At 41.2% G+C, this 23,644-nt stretch overlaps 1 protein-coding gene across 8 annotated transcripts in view; it reads left to right on the top strand.

The window, feature by feature from the left end:
- Nucleotides 1-23,339, top strand: part of LOC143297390 (uncharacterized) — a 142,243-nt gene extending 118,904 nt beyond the window's left edge. For all 8 annotated transcript variants that reach the window (XM_076609719.1, XM_076609718.1, XM_076609720.1 and 5 more), the window contains 5 exons: nucleotides 187-369; nucleotides 3,401-3,613; nucleotides 14,554-14,673; nucleotides 15,309-15,449; nucleotides 16,481-23,339. In XM_076609719.1, the coding sequence (XP_076465834.1) occupies nucleotides 187-369; nucleotides 3,401-3,613; nucleotides 14,554-14,673; nucleotides 15,309-15,449; nucleotides 16,481-16,552 (729 nt within the window). In that variant the 3' untranslated portion in view covers nucleotides 16,553-23,339. The remainder of the gene's footprint in view (nucleotides 1-186; nucleotides 370-3,400; nucleotides 3,614-14,553; nucleotides 14,674-15,308; nucleotides 15,450-16,480) is intronic.
- Nucleotides 23,340-23,644: the final 305 nt, after the last annotated feature.

The following is a 23,644-nucleotide window of genomic DNA, read 5'->3' as shown; positions in this document are numbered from 1 at the left end:
GAACATCTCCACTGCAATAAGGAAATATCTGCACTCTGTCCAAAGGAAAACAACATGGTTACAATGTATAATGTACTCCAGTACAGAAATATCCATATTCTGTCCAAGGGAGGCAACTTGGTGTTAAAGGATACATTAAGTACTTAAGGAACAAAGTGCTGAAACAAAAGCATTGTGTGTTTTCAGGCGCAGTTGATAGCACAGTCGATCGGCCAGGCATTCCAGGTTGCGTACCTGGAGTTCCTGAAGGCCAATGGCATCGAAGACCCTGGCCTCCTTCGGGAGATGGACTACCAGGACGTCCTCAACCAGCAGGAGATCTATGGTGAGGAGCTGCAGCTCTTTGCCAACAAGGATTTCCATAAAGAGGTCAGTCAGTGGTCTTGTGAAGGTTTCAGTATTATGTTTTTAATGGGAGAACATGTTTCCTGGTTTTAACATGTTTTAATGGGAGAACATATTTCCTGGTTTCAGTGTCTTAATGGGAGAACAAGTTTTCTGTAACTTTAGTACTGAATGGTGTACCACTCTGTTATCCTGTGTTGGGGATTTCCATAAAGAGGTCTTTGTAGGTTTGAACATTGTCATTGTGTTTTTAATGGGAGAACATGTTTTCAGTTACTTTTGTACAGAATTTTGTGCTGCTCTGTTATGCTCTTTCCATAAAGCGGTCACTGAGATTGTTGAAGGTTTGAATGTTGTCTTTTAGGGGAGGGAAGAATGTGCTTTCAGTTACTTTTGTACTGAATGGTGCATTACTCTGTTGTTATATTTGGTTGAAGTCGTGTATGGGCTGGCCTTTTGTGACTGCAGTAGGCATAGAGAATAATAATATCATGTTCCCTGAAATGTGGAAGATAATGCTGTGAATTTTACAGTAAGTATTGCTTGCCAGTCACTTGGGTTGTTCTGAGTAAAGATGTGTTTTAGTTTTTGAGGGTAGGGAGGAGGCAGTCTGTTTGTTCCTTTGTGTGTGTGTTTTGATTTTTGTTTTGTTTTGCTTTTTATTGTTTTTTTTGTTGTTGTTGTTGTTTTTTAAGTTCTGCTTCAGTGTAACCTATTCCTGAAAAAATGAAATACACTTCTGAGTTTCCTGTAATTGGAATGATAATAAAGGAATGTTAATGCAGCATAACTTTTCTTTTAAAAACAACAACAGAAACCATGTTTTTAGTATGCACATGCACACTGACGACAGTGCCAGACAGTGTTATCAGTATTCTCCCCCAACAGCTGCTTTGCCCCCTTAGATGTCAGGTTCAGTAATGATGATTCCAGTCTTGTAGAAAATGACTGGAGGAGGGGGTGGGTGGGAAGGACAGGCTTTGGTCCACACGACTGTGACCATTCCTACTTGAACAGAATAGAAGTTGTCAAAAAAAAAAAAAAAAGAAATAGAAGAATGGGAAGCGAGAGGGGTAGGGACAATTGGGGGAAGGGGGTGAGTGAGGATGAGGGGTACATGGATGAGGACAGTACGGGCCTTCCCTGACTCCCATTTGTCTGTCTGTCCTCTGACGGCTGTTTGTCTGCGCCTCTTCCTCCTTCAAGTGGCCGCCAATCTACGGTGATGTTTGAGTCCCCATGAAATAGGACCCTGATGCAATGGAAAAGTCATGTTCTCCCAGTCATGGAGCCTCTACAGTCCTCTGTTTGCTCACCACCTGGGACTGAGACCCGGTCGTTCACAGTACTGATTTATTATCTGAGCCCTTTTTTCAAAATGAGAATGCAGACAGTCCATGGAAGTGGGGTGTTTGGCACCAGGCGCCAGTTGGTGATGTTGTCTCTTAACCTGATTGAGGTTCAGCCCCCAGAGATACAGGAAAAAACGTGTCTTTCTGTTGTGCATGTGACAAACGAGAGAAAGAAGAAACAATACTGGGGCAGAAATAGAATCCAAGACAATGTACAGTCAGTGTGCTGGGGTCCTTGGTACATGTTGTATCGGTCATTTGAACATGAGAAGATCACATGCTGGTCTGAAATTGACATGTCAGAATGTCTCCTACCTTTTTTTTCTGTATAGATCCATAAGATGGCAATAATGGTAGCACATCCATCCAACCAGATATTGTGTGTTTGTTTTAATTGACTGTGTTTGTTGATTGAAAGATAAAAGTATATTTGGTGGTTAAAACCGGAACATTAGAACTGAAGGCTACAGACCATTCATGCACACACACGCAAGCACGCATGCATGCATGAAAGATCTCCATAAAGAAGTCAGTGGTTCTTTAAGGTTTGAACATTGTGTTTTAATGAGAGAACATATTTTTCAGTCACTTTATACGGATTTAATGGGAAAACATGTTTTCAGTTACTTTCGTACACACACGTATGCATGAGCGCATGCATGTGTGTGCACACACTCAGCATATACACATTTACCACATTTACCATAACCAGTTCATTACACTACCGCCCACTTTCCAATCCTCACTTTTCCCGTAGCCCACCCCCACCACTCTCCCCATTTTTGCCTGTCACATATCACTCTTAATGAACAGATGTGAAATTGATGAACATGATGCATGCATCATGCATCCTGTATGCATGCTACATGCATGCTTTCATTCATCCATCCTTCCATCCATACCTACATACACACATACAGGCAAACGTGCATATATATCCTGCTGCAGAATAAAGTTAATAATGAGAAGAGAGCACAAAGAAAAGAATGAAACAGGGAAGGGAATAGTTTAAAGAAGATTAATGAAGTAGCAGATAAAAAAGATGATGCGTTGAAGACACCCCAGAAAGATAAGTGAGAGAGATGATCAGCAAACAAAAAATACCCAGAAGATCGAAATTATAAAGCTGACGAAAAAAGCAGAACATTGAAAAGAAAAAGAAGAAAAAAAAGATTGACACAGCAAAGACAAACAGGAAATAGAAAAAAATACAACTGATAGACAGGAAGAAGGGCAGGATGAGGGAAAATGGAGAATAAATCGTTAAAATTGAATCAGTAAAAGAAAAAAAAGATAAATGAGTCAAATCATTAAACAAGCCAGCTTCTGATATGTGTTATCATAAACAGCAGATGTGGAGTTCTGTATATGGATCAGTCCACATGCTTTGATACCTTGAAACAAACGGTTATCACTGTTCCCACATTGCAGCCAATAACTTCAGCTTTTAAATCTTTTTTTTTTTTTTAAGACTTTGGGGCTTTTAAATTTTCAAAACATTTTTTCAATATTGTGATTAAAAAAAACAAACACCAACACAATAACTTTAGCTTTTTTGTGCTTTTGGGTTTTAGAGAGTTGTTGGTTTTTTTGGAAGGGGGGGGGGGGGGGTTGTGATTAAAAACCTGTATGAACCCTGATTTTTATTTTTCTCCTCCCCCCAAAGCACTGATGGACAGTTTCTGGCACGGGTGTTGTTGCAGGTGATAGTGCCCAAGATGAAGGGGGAGCCACTGGGGGTGGTGATAGTGGAGTCAGGGTGGGGGTCCATGGTGCCCACAGTGGTGCTGGCCAACATGCTGCCAAACGGCCCGGCGGCCCGCTGTGGCCAGCTGAACATTGGGGACCAGATCATCTCCATCAACGGCGTGTCCCTGGTTGGCCTGCCCCTGTCCGCCTGCCAGACCTACATCAAGGTACGTCGTTCAGTGATTTTTTTTGGTTGTTGTTGGTTTTGTTTTAGGTACTTGAGAATAACATAAATGGGATTGTTTTTGTATTACACAGACGTCTGTATTCAGACATTCGCTTTTTTTTCTTTCTTTTTTTTAAGTGTTTTTTCTTCTTTACTTTGTTTCCGTATTACCCCTCAAAACAGAGTATGGCTTCCCGCATGGCGGTGTAAAAACAGTCATACACGTAAAGGCCCACTCGTATGCAAAACGTGGGAGTTGCAGCCTACGAAGAAATGAAGTTTCGGTATTAAGACATACTTTAGTTATGCGGCCTCTGGACTCCAGCAGCAGATTTTTCTGATTCGTTCACACATAGACATAAATTCGCACACACATTTCTCAACGAACACACTTCTTACTCAGTCACATTTCGTACTTATTTTCAAAGTGCAGCAGCGAATAAGAAAATGAATTGCAATTTTCTCTGACAGTCAAAGTTTGTTGTTTTGTATATACATGCGTTGTTGTTTTTTCTCTTTCTTTCTACCATCTAGACGAAAGTGAAGGAATGAACAGTCTATATTGGATGTTAGCATGCAGGTGTTGCTGCGGCTGCTGTGTGTGTGAGTGAACTCTATTATTCTGAATGCTTGGAAAGAACTGAGCAAGGATTGATTTCTTGTCAAAACAAATTTGGTGGTGAAATTCAGGGTATCCATTCAAGCATAATGGTGTCATCACAGTTCACTACACACTATTTTTTGTCTTGTTTCTCTCTCTCTCTCTCTCTCTCTCTCTCTCTCTCTCTCTCTCTCTCTCTCTCATTTGCTTATTTTTTTTATCCATCTGCCTTTGTCTGCCTGCAAGAAAGTGGTAGGAGAGTGTTCACTTTTGTTTTTGTCATTGAAAGTTATGCTGATTGCATATTAATATTTTAGAAAATGTTGATGAGAGACACTGCATTTTTGCTGTTATTCCTACTTCTGTCCCTTCCTGACTTAATATCTGCCCAAACCACCCAGACAGTGTGTGGCCTCCTTTTTTTTTTCTTCCCAAGACTGTCTCAAGGTCTTGAGAATCTGCGGAGGTTGGATATGCACCCAGTAATATATTAAAACTCTTGTATACACACCCACACTTGCACACATTTCTTGACATTAAAACTGGTGTGTTTGTTTGAGTGTTGGGGATGTGGGGTTTTTGTTGTTGTTGTTGTTGTTATTTCCTTTTGATTATAATTTGTATTATTCAGTTCTTGCACAGATAAGCACACAGCTTAAGTCTGAAGAGCAAAAACATGTTGGAATTTACTGTAAACGGGGGATGTAATAATGACAAGAAATCAGGAAAACAATGATAACTGTCACATCTTTGTCATGGTATAAAAAATAAAAAAAAAGATAAGACATTTCACCTGGAGCACTTACTTTTTGTGGCCAAGATATTAATGATTTTCTGAGATCTTGATGTAATTTTCCAAAATCTGAATGTTTTTCCATGATGTTTTGTGACCTGATCTGTCTTTACTGTCTTTTACCTTCAGTGTTATGATAGCTTTGTTGATGTTCAATTGTATTTTTTCTTTCTGATGTCTGGTAGTTTCCTTTGTCCAGTTGTATGTTCAACGATAGCCACACAGTTTCAACTTTGTCACAGACTGTCACAGTCACTTGGTTTTATTTTGCAACAAAACTGCCCCATAGTTTGCATAGCATTAGCCAGTTTGCTTTTTGAAGAAGAGTTGTCCAAAGTTGTTGAGAAGGAAAGAGAGAGTGGAAGAGCGTAGCATGGAATGGTCTGGGCAAAAGGGAGGGAGAGGCTGCTGAGTTGGGTCCATCCATTACACAGCCACCCTTGAAAAAACAACGAAAAAAGCATTCGGTGACTCCAATGTCCAGCTGTTCAGCAACAAGGCAACCAAGTGAAAAGGCAGACATTAGACAGCATCAAGGTTTCCTGTTCTGTCAAAGGTGGAGAGCCAGCGTGTGATGACGCTTGTCATCTTCTTTAAATGCGTAGCTTTGTTGTGTATAGCAGCAAAAATAATGTTCGGAAATGAAGGGAAACAATCACAAAAATCTGAATCATCCATCAGCTGCTCGAGCAGCTCGACTTTTCTGCAGCAGCTGCACTTTTCGTGGGGATCACATTTCTTGATAATTTTGGTTTTCCTCCAGCATAAAAGTGCAATGTCTGCGCAAGTTGGTGTGATATATACACTTTGATAATGGATTTCCTAAGAAACAGTGATCGCTGGTGATTAAATGAAGCAGGAGTTTATTTTTGTTTCCTCATCGGAGAACAAAACACATGGCGGCAGCTGCTATTGTTGTTGTTACTTGCACTCGTGTTTTCCTGGGGCTGAACAGTGTTGGGATTAATCAGCACGTGTGCCATTCAAGACAAGTGGGAGGTCATTTAGATCCTTTCTGAGGATGAGAGGATTGCCTCCCTGTCTGTTTTTGACTCCTCGGGCTGTGTGGGGGCTGCTTGTCGCAAGTGTTTCCCTGTGGTTGGCCCACCCAGAGGGGCCCTGTCAGGGGGAGATGGCCACCACTTGCTTCCCTGGCAATCACACACTGCTCCCCCTGTGGCAAAGGGTCTGCGGAGTCCTTGAGCACCAGTCGGAACTGTTATTGAAATCTTATTTTGATCCTTTTCTTTTTATTTTCTTCTCTTTTTTTTTCTCTTTTTTTTTAATACATTTTAAAGGCTTCAGTTTTCTTCCCAATCAAACTATATCCTCTCACTTTATTTATTATTTTTTTATGGAAAAGGTTTTAGTTTTCCTCCCAATCAGATCGTGTCCTTTTGCTTTTCCCTTTTTTTCATTTTTGCGCTTTAATTTCAAGATTTTTTTCTTTCTCGTTTTCCCTATTCAAATTATATCCTTTCACCCACCTTGCATTTTCCTCTCTTTTAAAGATTTTGTTTTTTAATTTCCAGATTAAACTATGTCCTTTCACTTTATCTTTTAATTTTCATTCTGATTTAATCTGTGTTCATTGACTTTACCTTTTAATTTCACTCTGATTTAAAGTTGGTTTTCTTTCCTATGGGAATATATCCTCTCACTTCACCTGTTAATTTAGGGCTGAAACTGTGTGTGAGGCCTGGAGGTTGGAGTGAATGATAGCCAGTAAGAATCAGTACAGCACGCCAGGCGGGAGTCCAGTCTCTCTTTCCTTTCCAATCAATATTATATATATATATATGTATGTGTGTGTGTATATATATATATATATATATATACTCTTTTTTTTTTTAGCCCAGTTGTTACCTCTGGTCCTGTCTCTCTCTTTCTCTCTTCCCTTTCCCTGTACCTGTCCCTCCCCCCTTCCCCTCCCCCCTCCCCACACCTTGTGTATGTACATGATAGTCTAATCCCCACCCCCACAACCCCCACAACTCCCATCCCTAAGATGTGAGAGCGTTACAAACACATGCTCCCTTTTCATTGGCATCACTCCTTAAAGGCGCAGCTCTCTCCATATCTTGTCTCTCCACGTCCAAACCCTTTTGTCGAACACCAGTAGCTGTGGCAGGGGCACTGCAGGGAGACAACAGTTCAGCTGGACGTGGGTGCTGCCACTCCGCTAAGCTTGTTTTGTCAAGAGGAGAGGAGGGAAGAGACGCCTTGAATGCATCCCGGACAGTTCAGCATCAAGGACTGTCCTCTTGCCTGTCAGCCCTACTGCCGCGCTTGTGCCCCCCCACCCCACCCCTACATACCCCCACCATCCCCCCTGGCCCTCTCCTCCCCACACCCCCCACCCCCCCACCCCCCATCTGCATCTTTTGTTGGGGCAACAAAGGAGGGTTGACAGGGCTGTGGATAACCTGATTTATCCATGTGCCTTCACCAGTTCCATCTTGTTTTGTGATATTGGGTTTCAGTGTGCCTGTACACAGTAGTATACCAGTTTGCTGACCTACCAGTTGCTACGTTTTGAAAGTTGCTTGTTCTGCTGAGGTTCAGATTACTTTGTTGACTAAAAATGCAATGCTGAAATAGCAAAAATCGATCTGTTATTAAAAATGACAGAATAAATAGCAAAAAAAGAAAGATGAGTACTGAGAGCGAAGTTGTGCAGAAGAGGTATAATCGGCCTGTAGTGTTAATAGCACATAATTATCTGCCAGCATGAGTTTTCATTTAATCGGCCTGAGCCAGACCATGCTAAATTTACATTTTTCACCACTTCTGTTCTTGGTAATACTGTCTCTTGACAGATCCATTTCACTCCATCATAGTAAAAGCAAACAAAACAAAACAAAAAAAAGCAATGAAATGGCATTAACAGCAAAGAAACGACCAGCCACACTGTGTTTCTGCATGGCTTACAGCTGTGAAACATTCATTTATGAGCCCACAGTGTGTATTCTGTGCTGTGTGTCAGCTTGATAGTCATCACAGCAAAATGGGCTCTGACTTTTCGTCTGCCATCTTGCCTTCATGTCGATTTCTGTTTGATGTGTTCAGTGAGCATTTGGAGTTTTGATTATGAAATCTCCAAGCTGAAAAGCCATGATAAAGTCTGGAAGAGGTTAAAGCATCTGTAGAATTGATCACTACAGTTGCTTGCAGATGGGAACAGTTAGTTGCTGGTCAATACTGATGTACATTGCCTGGCTTAGGTGGGAAACATTCACATTCCTGCGCAAAACTTTTGGTTTTAACAAAAAGTCACGGAGAGCAAAAAGCAGGCTTCAGATCGATTGATGCTGTTTTACACATCTTCTTGCAGTAATTCTATTGATTTTTCTTTTTAAAAAAATCTATATGATTCCATACTTTACAGATTCAGTTTCATTGAAAACTTACACCTCTTATCCACCATTCAAAATGTCATCTTATCAGTGTCTGTGTGGGTAATGAAGTATCCAAGCTGCAATGTTGTAATAAATAATGATAATGATATCAATTCATTTTTAATATAGCAATATAATATAAGCAAAACCATGCTCTAAACCTTTAAAAATGTCATACTGAAAATGGATCAGTTAATGAAACACTTCTTTAAGGAAAAAGAAAATGGAAAAAATCATGAAACCAGAATCATTGATATTTTAAGAACACAATTTACAAAAACCCACGAAGTAGTATATACTCTCAATGATCAATACAACTCTTACAATCCAGCACACACACACACAAAAACTTAAGTAAATAACTGAGAGAAAAAAGAACAGTCACAGCCAAAATGTATACATGAGTCACATGTTTTATACAAGGAAAGGCAGGAAAAGGTTGAAACATCGATACATATGACGGTAAGATTGTAAAATCATGCTTGGTGTGGCAGGTGCTGGTGCTGTTTCTCTCTCAAACAATGAAAGCACTACTCTCAAGCCTAGTTAGCTGTTGAAGGTCTAGACTGAGGTGTAGTTTGACTGATGTGGCAGACTGCAGGCATGTTTATCATGTTGTTGGACTTTTCTCTTTTTCTTTTCTCAACCATGCTCAGGTATTCTTATTCAGAGCCTTGGTTTTTTTTCTTGGTTTTCTGAGAGGAGGACAGTCAGGAGATGTGTGGGATTTAGGTCAGAAAATAAAGTTTAGGGGGTAGAGTTCTTTGGAAAAAAAAAAACAAAAACAATTAGGATGGTGACTGGGGATCCTTATTGACACAGTCTGTTTCAAGCTGTTTGCGTCATTCTGGTCTGACAGGAATCAGGCAGGAAAACAGTGATTTAATCACACATACTTAACCGTGACCCAACTAGTGCAGACTTCCTCTCCTCCTCCAAAGGCCTCTCCGCCTCTGCAGTACGCGTCCATCGCGCTGCAATCAGCTCCACTCTTCGGCAACTAGGCGGAAGAAAGATGTCAGGACCTGTTTCTTCTTCTTCTTCTTCATTTGTGGGCTGCGACTCCCATGTTCACTCATATGCACAAGTGGGCTTTGCATAAATGACCATTTTTACCTCCGCCATTTAGCAGTCATGCTCAGTTTTTAGGAAGGAGGGTATGGTGCATGCCACATATGTTCTTGTTTCCACAACCCACCAAACATGTGAATTTGATCTGCTGCATGTCAGTGCAAATGACAGGTGGTCAGGCACTAGCTGGTCTGTGCATCTGCTGACCTGGGAGATAGAAAAATCTCCACCTTATATTAATGATAATAGATTGTATATATATATATGACACAAACTCTCTATGTAATGGACTCTAAGTGCCTCACATAAAACAAGACTTAGACAATAGTGCATATGATAATGCGTAATAACATACCACTGCAAATTAAAAAAAAAAACAACACATGTAATATATATTCACCAAGCAGTACAACAAATTTCAGATATGAGCAATCACATACACACATATACACGCACACACACACGCACACGCACACACGCACCCACACATGCACAGAAATACAGTTAGACTGCAGCAGACTTTGTAAGAGATTATAATTGTTTCTTCTCTTGGTTTGGCAAAGTCAGGACATCATTTATTGCTTTGTATGTGTGTGTGTCAAAGTGCTTTATATTTCACATAGTCATACGCATTCATTTTGTGAAGGTATATGCACAGACACTTATGTGCTTGGATTCTCTCTCTCTCCCTCTCTCGTGGGTGCACACATGCACACCCACACCCACACACACAAACGTATACACAAAATCATGCACGCACATGAACACACAACCACAATACATACTCCTGTACATACTCCAACAGAAAAATATCTGGTTTGATTAAACCAAAAAGAACAAGGGGAAGATAAAGCAAACAAATGAAGAACTAGATTACCAAGAGAAAGAGGAAACAAAGAAACAACAACAAAAAAACAAATGAAAACCCCATTAGCATAAACTCTCCATCGGTCTTGTCAAGCCATGAATCTGTGGGCTGGTTTTAATGACCTGGGCACGTTTATCTCTTTCACTCCATCCCTATCCCGTGCTGCCTGCCTTGGGCAAACTTTAGGCGATGATACTGATTTGCCCTGGGCTCCATCATCACTTTAACTCTTACCCTCTCCCTCCGGCAACCACCCCCCAAAAGCCATTCCACACTCACACCCAAAGAGAGGAAGATCCATTTAAAGCCAAATCAACTGCATAAAGTTGCCAGAAAGCTGTGCAGTGATCATGCATGGACGAGGATTCCCATCTTCGTGTTGTCCTTCTGCAGTTAATGTTTCAGGGAGGGATGCTACACCACATCGCACCAAAAAAAACAAAACAAAAAAAAGATAATTGTCTCATGGAATACTTCTGTGAAGAGACACTACACAAACACACATGCACGCATGCATATGCATGCACACACACACACACTCTCTCTCTCTCTCTCTCTCTCTCTCTCTCTCTCTCTCTCTCTCTCTCTCTCTCTCTCTCTCTCTCTCTCTCTTAATCTCTCTCTCTCTCTTTCTCTCCTGGTATGTACCCCTTTTATCACCAGAACTCTATAGCTAATGACATGAAACATTTCAGTGTTCAGTCATCTGTGCTGCCTCTCTCTCTGTCTGTCTGTCTGTCTCTCTCTCTCTCTCTCTCTCTCTCTCTCTCTCTCTCTCTCTCACTTGGAAGGTGTCAGGTTTATTGAATGCAAAAAGTAGAACAAGCAGAGAGAAGAAAATGAAGACAGTAATTTCTTTCCCCATCTCTTTCACCCACCATGTGTGTGTGTGGACTATGGTGTGTCTGTGGCCTGTGTTTGCCCATCAGACCATGAACTGTCAGCCGGGTGTGGGCTGTGTGGTACAGAGGGGTCAGGGAAATGGATGCTATGGATTGTTCCCTAATAGTCAGCCGAGAGACTGGCAGGCAGCCCAGTCCCTGTCAGCTGACTTACTACTCCGGCGCTGGCACCAGTACTTGACTGAGAGGGAGAGTGGAGGAAAGGGGGGGGGGGGAGGGGTATCACCTCCCTCTCAAGCATTTTCACTTCACCTATTCCAGCCACTGATAATGCTTGTGTCACCGGAATAGACCCTCTTTTTTTTTCTTTTTTTTTTATGAATCAAAATCAGACATTGTTGGTTGTTGCCCAGCTGACTGCAAAATGGCCATTTCAGGGCTTAATACCTGTCAGTTCTTGAAACCAGTGGATAATGTGATGAATGAGTCTCACCATTATAGAGTAAAGAGAGAAGGCATTTTCCAGAAAGTGTTCTGTTGTGGGTTTTGTTTTTTTTGTTTTTGTTTTTGTTTTTTTTATATCTTGTCTCAGGTATTTCTTGAAAATGTGTTTAATGTCAGTTTGCAACATTAAAAAAGTTTCGCTAAAATTTGTTAGGATTGGAAATGCAAATTTACATAATTATAAATATTGGTAAAAAAAATATATAATAATGATGATGATAAAAAGAGGGGAGTGTTTGTAAAATGGGATGAAGAAAGGAGGAGGAGGGAAGGGAGGATCAGCCTCTGTGAGTCCCTGGTAGATGTTTCCATCCTTCACACACACACACACACACACACACACACACACACACACACACACACACACACACACACACACACACACATACACACACACACACACACACACACACACACACACACACACACAGATTTCCTCTATCCTCCCCACCCCCACCCTCCACAGTTGCCTGACACAACAAGGAAGGAGACAGACACACAACCAGCTCAGGAGAAGCCAGAGTTTGGAACAGCCAGGAACAGAAAGGAGCACAACAGAGAAAGTGCACATCACCGGCACTGTCCATGCCATCCCTAATCCAGCCATGTGGGGGCCTGATTCCCCTGCCTTTCCCCCCTCCTCCTTCCCTTAGCCTTCCTCCTGCTGTGGATCCTGGACTGTTTCTCTGTCAGCATGTCGCCTCTGTTCAGACACAGCCCCTCCATCCCCTTCAGTCCCATCTGTGTGTGTGTGAGAGAGAGAGAGAGAATGTGAAATGTTTTATTCATATTAAGCCTAGGCCCCTAACTGAAGGGGGCAATCAGTAACTGATTACATGAGTGAATCTTGGTAGTAGGACAATGAGTTATAGATGATAACAGTTGTTTTAAGGAAATGTTCATGTTACATTGTTTATTAGCTAACAATTTTTTTTACAGAAATGTTCATAATATGTTAGCTTTTGTAATCTAAATAGCAACCATATGCAATTGTTTTAGAGCTTTGTAGATGCAGCACACCAGATTGAATAAAATAGTACCATCCCATTTCTGGAGGACATAAGCAAATTAAATCAAAAGTGACATGGATTATGAAAACATTAGAGAGAGAGGGATAGATAGAGAGAATTTTGTTATGACTTCATTTTGGGTGACTTGTCGGTTTTAAAAGTATTTTTTGGATGATGTAAAACCTGAAAGATCTACTGTTAGTGTAGATCATTCACATTTAGCTTCACCTGTCGTGTTTACAACAATCGTTTTATATCACGGTCAAGTCAGAAGTACTTTTAATATCTGAGAACAGTTTGTTTGATATTTGCTGAGCAATGAAACATGACTTTCTTGCAATGATCACAAAAAGGAACTGCTTCAAAAAAACAACAAAAAAAACAACAACCTCAGTTGTGCCCAAAATTCATCAACAAGTTGCCTTTGTTTATCAAGAGTTGTATGTGTCACTTCCCCGATTGTTTACACTTTGTTGAAAAGCTGAAAAACCAATTTGATGAATCAGGATTGGACGCCTGATCATTCATTGGGTGTAGACGTGAAATGTATATACACTTTGGCATGGGTGTGTTTGGCCCTAGAGCAGAACAAGTTAAGTTAAGCTCTTTTAAAAGCATTACTTAGAATGGGTTCACCAGCATGAATCTTCATTGACTTAACAGTCCAAAGAATAACAGAGCTTAAGTCACTCAGGGTGGCCAGTTTTCTCCCTTTATTTCCCCACAGACTCTTGTATCTTTTTTTCGTTAGAAATGCAATATTCTTTGTATTCATCTACCTGTTCAATCTCAGAACCTAATATTTCAGTGACATCAGCAGTGGTAAATCACTTACATCATTACCTATTTTGTTGTTTGTATGGAGAGGGTTAAGGAAGTAACCAATCTGTTGGCCACATAAAAAATGTGTGACACTGGATATTAGAATTACATTGCATCTTATGTGGGTGCAGAATTCAGATAGGAAAAGAGAATTAATGTTGTGACTGTGTGTTCAGCAGTGAGACATTGCTGCTTAAAAGAGGTTAATCCATTACTTAGTGTAAAACTAATCCCCCAAGGCTGCATGGTGTAGATGAGATTGGAAAGCCGGGTGGGGGGGGGGGGGGGGGGGGGGAAGTTGGTCTGTATATGAGATTCAGACCCCTAGACTCTAGCTTTCCAAGTTGAGCACATTACCTCTGGGCCACTGCTCCTCAACCCTGTGGCTGCATGGTGTAGATGAGATGAGAAAGCAAGGTGGGGGTGGGGCATTGGGTGGGGGGTAGGGTGGTTTGTAGAGCACAGGAAGCAGGCAGCACGCCTCACCACCCTTTAGGAGACCCACATCAGCGGAAAGCCAGAGGGCAGGGCTGGTGTAATTGGCTGGAGAAATTTGCCTCCCACTCCCCTCAATACCCACCATACCCCCACACACATACCCTTCCAACCTCCCCCCACCCCCTCCCAACCCCATCCAGCCCTCCACTGGTTCCCATATCAGTGGTGACCTGTGGAGGTTTTAGCCATTAAATAACACCCTGGAGGGTTTTGATTGCCCAGTAAATATAGTTCTGCTCAATAGATAATTACAGCTTTACTTGTGGGTGTTTAGATCATGACTTGCAGAAGAAATTGGGGGGTGGGAGGAAGATAAAGTGGGTGGTGGGAAGACAAGTGTGACCTTATCATTTATAAAATAAAAAAAATAAAAAATAAAATTAAAAAAAGGACACATACCAACCTGAAAAAAATAAACAAACAGTTACAAATGTGTGTGTGTTAGGGGCTGTGTAAAAGAAGAGAACAGATAAACATATAACTAGTGTGTGTGTGTGTGTGTGTGTGTGTGTGTGTGCGTGTGTGTGTGTGCAGGCAGCGAAGACCCAGAGCGTTGTGAAGCTGACAGTGGTTCCGTGCCCGCCAGTGGTGGAGGTGCTGATCAAACGTCCTGACGTCAAGTACCAGCTGGGCTTCAGTGTGCAGAACGGAGTGGTGGGACCTGATCTTCCTCCTCTTCCTGTTGTGTCGTGTCGTGTTGTGTCATGTCCTGTTGTATCATATTGTTTGATATTGTATTATGTTACTTCTTATCAGTTGTATGGTATTGTATTACATTACTTCTTGTCATTTGTATGATATTGTATGATATGATACTGAATCATATAACTTATTGTCACAACAGATTTCTGTGTGTTGAGTTCAGTGACAGGACCACCTTTTCCTCCTTCTTCTGTTGTATTCTGTTTGTGTAAAACGCCATAGAATGAAATAAAATGATTAAAGAAAATAAAGAAATAAATAGTTACATTGGAGTATAACAGAATGAAAGATGTAAAGAAGGCAAATTATTGAAGTGAAATATGAATAAAAATGGGTCTTGTTGCTAGAACTTGCGTATGTGTACACACTCACATGCATTCTCATTGACTTTAAGCATAGCATAGTAGAGCACAGCTTCATGTGCATAAACTGAATAGGAGGCTAAATTAAGTTCCCATCTACACTTTATGAAATGGAACTTACATCATACAAATAAAGACCAACAGACAATTTTTTAAAATATTCATACATTCTTTCCATGCACATATTTTTAATCATTTCTGTGGGGATTTTTTTTTTCCACCCAGATCTGCAGTCTTCTGCGCGGTGGTATCGCCGAGAGAGGGGGGGTACGAGTGGGTCACCGCATCATCGAAATCAACAACCAGAGCGTTGTGGCCGTGCCCCATGAGAAGATTGTCTCCCTTCTTGCTACCTCAGTGGGAGAGGTAAATAGTGACAGCAAGGGAGAAAGGCTGAGTGGGTCACATTTCCTGTCAACTTTCTCTGGTTGTGTGGTCTTGTTCTCAGTCTGAAGTGTTGTCTTGTGCGATTTCTAGACAGCAGTAAGCATGTACATTAACATGATATGTATCATTGAACAGATCTTTATGCACTTGCACACATCCATGCACACACACACACACACACACACACACACACATTCACCACATGCACATGCAATCACACACACACACACTCACCACATGCACATGCAAACACACATACCAAGATACAGGCTTGGTCACCTTGCTTTTCATGGGTGCCTGTCCACTCTTGAAAAGGAACTGAAGGAGAACAGTTTTAATTGGGGAAAACTAGTGAAGACAGCACATGGTAGGCAGCATTGGTGATTTCTTTGCCAGGTGTGCCACAGGGCATGAGGAATACGTAGCTCTGTCCCCTCCCTTGTCCTTTTTTTTTTTTTTTTTTTTTTTTTAAACAAGAACAACATGTGTGTGTGCCTTTGAAGTGTTTTTCTGCAGTATGTTGGGCAGTAATGGAGGACATGGCCATGTTGAGATCAGGAGAAAGTCAACTCTTTAAGAGGATCGTTTTTTCCCCCCCTCAGAATTTAGGATATTTCATGTTCTATGTACCGATAATGATGGGGATGCTGCTGCTGCTGCTGCTAAGGGGATCCATTTGGGTTTGGAACTAATTGACAAGGCTGTACTTCCATGATATATCCTGGTATTTACCAGGCTGAGATACAGACACCTGTGGTGTTGGTCAGAAAATTTGAGCAGCACTCCCAAAATTTCCCCAACTGTATGGTGCCAGTCTTCCCATCTGAGTTCATGGCACATTCAGCTCTTGGTAGGAACTGGCCACAGGCTGAGAAAAAGCAAAACAACCCCCCTCTGATGGAGATGGAACCCACATCTTCCCAGTCATCAGTCCACAGCACTAACCACTTTCCCGCCACAGCTGGTCAACTCTTGTTCAAACTGACATCCCTGCACATGTTGTGTTTCAGATTCACATGAAGACGATGCCCACGTCCATATTCCGCCTGTTGACAGGCCAGGACATCCCCCATTACTTGTAGTGATTGCCCACACAGCCAGCCAGTGGGAACAGCGCCAGCCTGCCATCTTTACAGCAAGGGCAGGGGGTGCACAGAGCCACTGGTTTCTGGATAAAGACAACCATAGCCTCCATTAATGATCATGAGACTGAGGGAACAAGTGTCTGTTGGTACAAGATATATCACCACTGCCATATCACCAGATCACTGTTCAGACCATGTCCTTCACTGCATTGCTGTGTTCCTGGGGCGACCAGCGACCACTTGATTAGAGTGTGTGATGCACAATTCATTACCACGATGGTGGTGGAGGTGGTTTTCTTTGGCTTTGTTTTTGCCTGGGAGTTGACATGGTTGTCTTTATTGTGAGGTGTTTTCAGGCAGAAGGACAATGCCAATCCTTGTTTGGACTTTCTATTGAAGAATGACCACATCAGAGTAGGGGGTCTTATGTAGAAGAAATGGTTTTGTCAGTATGAGTGGTGTTTGCTTTGCTTGTGGAATAAAGACCATCACTGCATGTTTGTACTGGTGTGACAGTGAGGGGGATGCCCGTGGTGTTCAGTGGTCCATGAGTCCCTGAACGTGGCTGTCTATGTTCTGTTGTCCCTCTCCTGCACACGAGGATGAGAAGGGATGGGGATATTATATGATACATTCATCTTTCTTTCATTCCCCGAAGAGAACCACGCGCTGTGAACACATAGTATTTCCAGTGGTGATTATTAAGGAAGGTATGAATGTGTGTGGTTATCTGTGCACACAATGTGTACACATGTGTTTAGTGTGAGTAATGTTTTTTTGTGCTTTCTTTTTAAAACAATAACATTATCAGCGGACTCATTGTGTAGCTTTCTTTTTGTATGTGATTGTGACTCACTGTGTTCACTGTGTAGACCCAGCAGCTAGGACTAGGTGGGTTGTGGAGTTGTGACATACTTACCACATAATGATACTACAAGGGTCAGGAGTGTATAAACCCTGCTCATCCATGACACTTGACAGTCATCTCACTATTATCATTCTGTTTCTTGTCAGTGGCATACAATGACTGTGTGTCATTGATTGATTTGAATACTTATGTAGCACCTATCCTTGGTCAGAGAGCAAGCTGTAAGCCAATTTGTCATGTGTACAATAGGCTGTCTGCCTGGGTAGAGCTGACTGACAGCTGCCTTTAAGGCACTCATCATTCATTTCCTGTGTCATTCATTCAGGCTTCAGTCACGTGTGTATGCACATGTGTGCGCGCACACACACACACACACACACACACACACACACATGAACATTGACAGTTCATTCCACACAACACAGTGCTAACTGGGGAGTCCCGAATATTCTTGAACAAGATAGACACATTCTTTACCGGAAGTCAAATTTGTCCTTTTACATTCCTGCAGAACATGAGTAGTATATATGTATAACAGTTGGCAACTGGTGTATGTGTGCTTACTGAAAAGTAGTTTCCGTGTATCTTTAAAAATTCCTTTGATACTTCTGACTCTCAGGGTTATTAAACACTTGCATTGAAAAGAAATACAATGATGATAACATTTCAAATTGAAGAAAAAGAGTTCAAACACTTCACATTGCAACTACTCGTGTTGTTCTTCAGGTTGAAGTTTACAGTGCTCACAGTTAAGCACACCTCCACCATCTGTCAAGCAGGCAAAACTGATGTGCCACAGTCATTTTGCTGACATCAACTGTCCCTGATTTCTGTACTCTCCCACTTTCTGTTAAGTCTTTATTTTGTGGATCACTGAATATTGACATTACGTTGTTTTAATGATTTGTGTTGATGTTCTGTCACAGTTATGATGAATCCATAATATGCATAAGAAAAAACACTGCGTTTTGAAAAGATACAATTTTATTGTCTGTAAACTCACAGACAATGCCCATGGCATAACATGACCAGTTCAGGTCAGAAAATATACTGGATTACTGGTGTATTCCTCAATGCATTTATTTGTAGAAGGGGTCATAATGGCATCTTTGTCATGAGAGATCTCAATGAAGTAGTCTACATCGTGCATAATAATAGTATAATATGATGTGCAATGCTGAAACCTTGTGAAAAGCAACTCTCACACATTACACTCTGTTCCCAACTATTTTTATCCTTTCTGTCTGTACCTGCTGGTAGCAGAGACAACCTCAATGTGACAGAAAGCATGAGGTTATGACATATGTAACAGTGTGGGCTCAGATGCATTGTCATTTTGCACTATGATATACCATAGTATATCAGCAGTCATGAGTGATATCTTTTCAGTCTCACTGTTTTGTCCCAATAAGTATTGAACCACATGTTTTGCCTACAGATTCTGACTTTCATTGCTGCTCAGTTGGTTGTCGACTGAGACTGAATGATGAGAAAGTTTCAAATTCTCCACTCCACTTCGATTTTGTCTGCGTGGGACAAGTTGTACAAGATCATTATTTCATATCCAACCTGTTATATCAATGTCTTTGGACCCCGCCTTGTTATGCCAAGCCCTAGACACAGTGAATATGAATTTACTGCCTCTACAGCTGTAAAGGCTATGGGAGCTTTTAACACTTTTTTTTTTTCTTTAAATATCAGCGCAGTCTTTTGTGTCACAAGTGGAGTGGGGACGTGATGGTGATGTATAACGAATGGCAGAGGGTTGTGTGTGACAGAGAGCAACCAGCTGTACTGACCACATCTCAGGACCTACATACGCTGCATGGACGTGTCACTTTGTCAGGTCTTCCTGTCCATTCCTGCCCCATGGCCTGAAAGGATGAACTGCATGTTGTCAGGAGGGTTCGAATCTGTGGATGCTTTCCCTGTGTGTGTCGTGCATTGTTATGTGTGTGTGCAGACAGCAGCTGAGTGACGGACATTTCTGATTATCATTACATGATGTTTGTGTGTATGTGTGTGTTAGAGGATGACCATACTGGTCCAGTAGCACATACTATCATTTCAAGGATTTGTTCAGTACAAGACATGCTATCCCGATATTCAGTGTAAACAGGAAATTTTTGGCTTTCAACTGTTTGATCTTGCTGGGGAAAAAAAAAAAAGAAAAAAAAGAGTAGTCTTGTACATTGTATGCAAGATGTAGTGGTATGGTCATAGTAGTACAAGTAAATATCCAACTGTGAGTGTGTGTGTCTTTTGAACTATGTATGTGTATTTGTGATATGCAAGCAAGAATAGCGAAGGGTTTGTGTTGTGCATAATGTTCTCATAAGAGCGGGTGAGTAATGCAGGAATTGAATCTTACATAATTTTCTTGTAAAGGAAGCCAGGATTGTATCATAATCACTGATCATGTAAAACAGAGACCGGCTGACTGGAGGATTTATACCGTTTGTAGTTTCAGTGAAAGGGAGAGAGAGCGCTAAATGATGATGTAAGCTGGTAAAATTGTTCAAAAGTAAAGGGGGTGGAGTCCTGTGTATGGTGTACATATCTCTCTTGCTCCATTGATTTCCCTCTTCACCACCACATTTCTTCCGGTCTGTGTTGATGTTCCCTCCCTGTGTCCCTCCTGCCATCACCCTTCCTTCACACTGTATACCATGTACATGTGCAGATACACACCCGCAAAGGTATCCTTTGTCATATCCTTTACGTTTTGGTCATGCAGATCCAAATTTGATTGTGTATGTCATTAATCAGTTTTGTGTATGTCATTAATCAGTTTCAACCACATCATGTTTTCTCTTCCTTGTGATTTGTTATACATTTGACATGGATTCCAGCATCAGTTCGCTTTCCTTTTTGTTTCTTCTTCTTTTTTTTTCTTTTTTTTTTTTTTGTTTTTGTTTGTTTGTTTGTCTGATTTTCGTTGTTGTTTTTTAAATTGAGATTTTGTAAAGGTGAGAGGAAAAAAAGAAGAGAAGGGACTGTGCTAAGGTTCTCTGTCATTCCCCAGGTATTTTTGTGTGTAACTTGAATCAATATAACATTTGTGTAAAATGTACTGCTTGCCCTTGAGATTAAGTACATGACGGGAATTATGAAGTGGCTGGTTCTTTGATTTGGTGAAACTTTTGTTTGTTTTTTTATTTACATGAATTCGCTAGTGTAGAGAGAGTCCACTGAAGGATTGGTGTTATAAAGGGTGGAACAACATTCACAGTTTTACTTCATACCATTTGTCCAACCTAGCTTCATACAGTCCCATTTATTGTACTGGTTCACTTCATTTGCAGGTCAGTTTTACAGGACAGAGTCAGTTTCTATAGAGGCATTAACAGTATCTACATACATCAGACATATACCACATAGTATATTTTGAATACACATAGATCACAATGCCTGTAATTTTGCTGGGTGTAACCTGAAGTCTTCAGTCATAATGGTTTTATTTGTATTTTACTCCAAGACTGTATGAAGCTTGATAGGTTAGCAGAGCTTGTAGCAGTTCATGTCTTCATATGTTTTTTTTAATAGAAAAGTTAGGTTCAACATTATTCATTTGAAGGGATATTTAACAGTGACTCTGTGACTGTGGGTTGGGTTCTTTTCTTTCCCGAATGCTGTTATGATAGGGCATGTCAGGTAAATGGTACTTACATGATTTATCATTTCATTTACAGGATCTGTACGCAAACCGGTTTTATGTAACTGTGATGTGTTTTCACTGATGACAAGCTGTTTTGTTGTGTTATATTTATTGGTTTTGGAAAACAATCTGTTATTCCTGTGTTATGAAAGCATGGAGGTGTAATGTCATGGGGCAGGCAGTTAGCACTTTGTGCAGCATTGAGTCTCTGTGTCCAAGAGAGGGATTGGGGAAGGGGGGTGTTTCTGGTGTCGTGAAGGTGTGTTGTATCAGTCCTGAGTGTTTCCAGCCCTGTCTTACTGGCTTCTCTCTCTCTCTCTCCCTCTCCCTCTCCCTCTCCCTCTCTTTTGTGATGATGTTGAGGATGTGTGCAATATAATTTTGGACAGGCACTTTGAGTGATGTGAGGTTTGGTGTGTTTTGTGGCTGTTCTCTCGATATACCCTCCCTGGACCCACTCCCTCTCCCACAGAGAAATCAGAATGCTGCAGCATTTTCAGTGGTAATGAGGGGCCATAGGAACGGGGGGTGGGGGGGCGGGGGGGAGTAGCCTTAAACTTTGCCCTTTTGGTCAGAGGAATTTAGCCTGAGTGTATATTTGTACATAGTTCAGTGTTTCTGTGTCTGTAAGGAAACCGTAGCATGAGGGGGTGAAATCTGTGTGTAGAAGCAGTGTGTGACTGTCCAGCCAGCAAACCGCATTGAAAAGCAGCTTGCACTAGACACACCTTACTGCATAGAGATTGAACTGTTGGGTTTTTGTCGTCACCTGCACACAGCTTTGCATTATTTCCATCATAGGTGTGTTCAAGTTTAATGGACGTTTCAGTTTTTTGTTGTAAAGCACTCTTGCAAAGCCCCTGTTTCAGAAACCCATCTCATCTGCCCTGTGTCTACATGTGTAAAAACAATTATTTATCGCTCAAAGATTTGTTTTCCAACACAGGTCTTGATACATGTATCCTCTTGTCTAGTCGTTTGATTTGTGTATTATATTCAGAAATGATTTTGGTGGTCCTTGTATATAATTGCTAGTTTTTAGTCTGTATTTCCTCCTTCAGACTGACCTACTTGATGTAGGCTGTCTCTCATGCTATCAAAATGTATTAACAAGAATATACCTTTTGAGCTTGTGTATGTATGGTGTATCGCAAGTCTGTGTTTTCCTTCTCTGTGTACTAGGAAGGATTTCTCCTGGTCCTACAACCATCATGCATTGATAAAAATGAACATTCCTAACCCTGGTAACTTGTGCTCTTAATTTGTGAAGAACATTAACTCTTTACTATCGGTAAGGATTTATTCCATGTCCACACGTCATCATGACAGATTTATGGCCTTGTTCCCACTCTTACCTGGGAAAGGTGAGATGTCATCCTTGAGATTCCCAAAACTTCGTACAGTACAAATGTTCAGTGTTTGGCATTTTCATGGAAACATCCAGTGTGTTAAATTTGAAGCTTCTGCACATTAGTCATCAGTCCTGTACCTTAACCACATTTTCACCGCTTTGTAAAACAACATGTAGTGAATTACCTATTAAGTTATTGTTACCTTCATTCTGTTTGTGTCAACAATATAGTTAACTTAACATCACCAGTACCTGAACACAACAATAACCACATTTCCACAGCTTCTTCAAACAACATTTTTGAAGTATCTGTTAAATTATTGTTACCCATATTATGTAATTCTTAAACATAACATAACAAATACTGTTCCTCTTCTTCCCTACAGCAGGTCTTGGAGAAACAAGAGATTACTGTATTTACTGCAAGAACAAACACAAAGTGCAACCAGGTTGTAGCAGAGAAGTGTGATGTCCTGGGAGTGAGTGAGCTTTCCGCCAGAAGCAGGGGGAGCATTGACTGTGCAGTGTGTAGGAACAGTGAAGTGCCTGCAGTGGCTTTGTGGCTTTGTGCCTGAATCACAGGTTGCCAGGCAATGTTGGCTTGGACAGCGAGCCATTCTGTTGAAGCATACCCAGACCACATTGATTTCAGTGTCATTCCCGTTGTAGCACAAGTATTACTTCTTCCCCCATGGCAGGTGTGTGCTCTGTGCAAGTGCTGGTTTCAGCAGTGAAGTATGCCGTCAGATGGGATTCTTGTCGTGCTGCTATACTCTGTTTTGGTTTTTTTTTCTTTTTCTTTTTTTGTCATGGCTTTCTGTCTGTCCTGTTTGTGAATGAAGTGGTTCTCTCTACATGCCTGGGTCTGAAGTCTGTAGACCCCCCTCAAGGAATAAATTGCTATTTAACTACAACATTATGGGTGTGTTGTACTTCAGTTGAATGAGTGTTTCTTTTTGTGAATCTTTCCATCTTTCACTTCTTCATCTGACACTGAAATGAGGTGTTTGCAGCTGTGAGCATACATAAATACACACTCATAATCTACATCTTACACACACACACACACACACACACACGTACACACACACCACGCACGCACACACATACACGCCGCACATGCACACACGCTAAACATTATGAGCAGTTAATAATCTGTGATTCTCACTTGAGTGATGTGCTTTTCACTCACAAACAAAAAAGATGTAAGAG

The sequence above is a fragment of the Babylonia areolata genome, chromosome 22, assembly GCF_041734735.1.
Source record: "Babylonia areolata isolate BAREFJ2019XMU chromosome 22, ASM4173473v1, whole genome shotgun sequence".
NCBI classification, from domain to species: domain Eukaryota; kingdom Metazoa; phylum Mollusca; class Gastropoda; order Neogastropoda; family Buccinidae; genus Babylonia; species Babylonia areolata.
The sequence above is the reverse complement of the archived record's forward strand: the minus strand, read 5'-3'. Positions and strand labels throughout refer to the sequence as shown.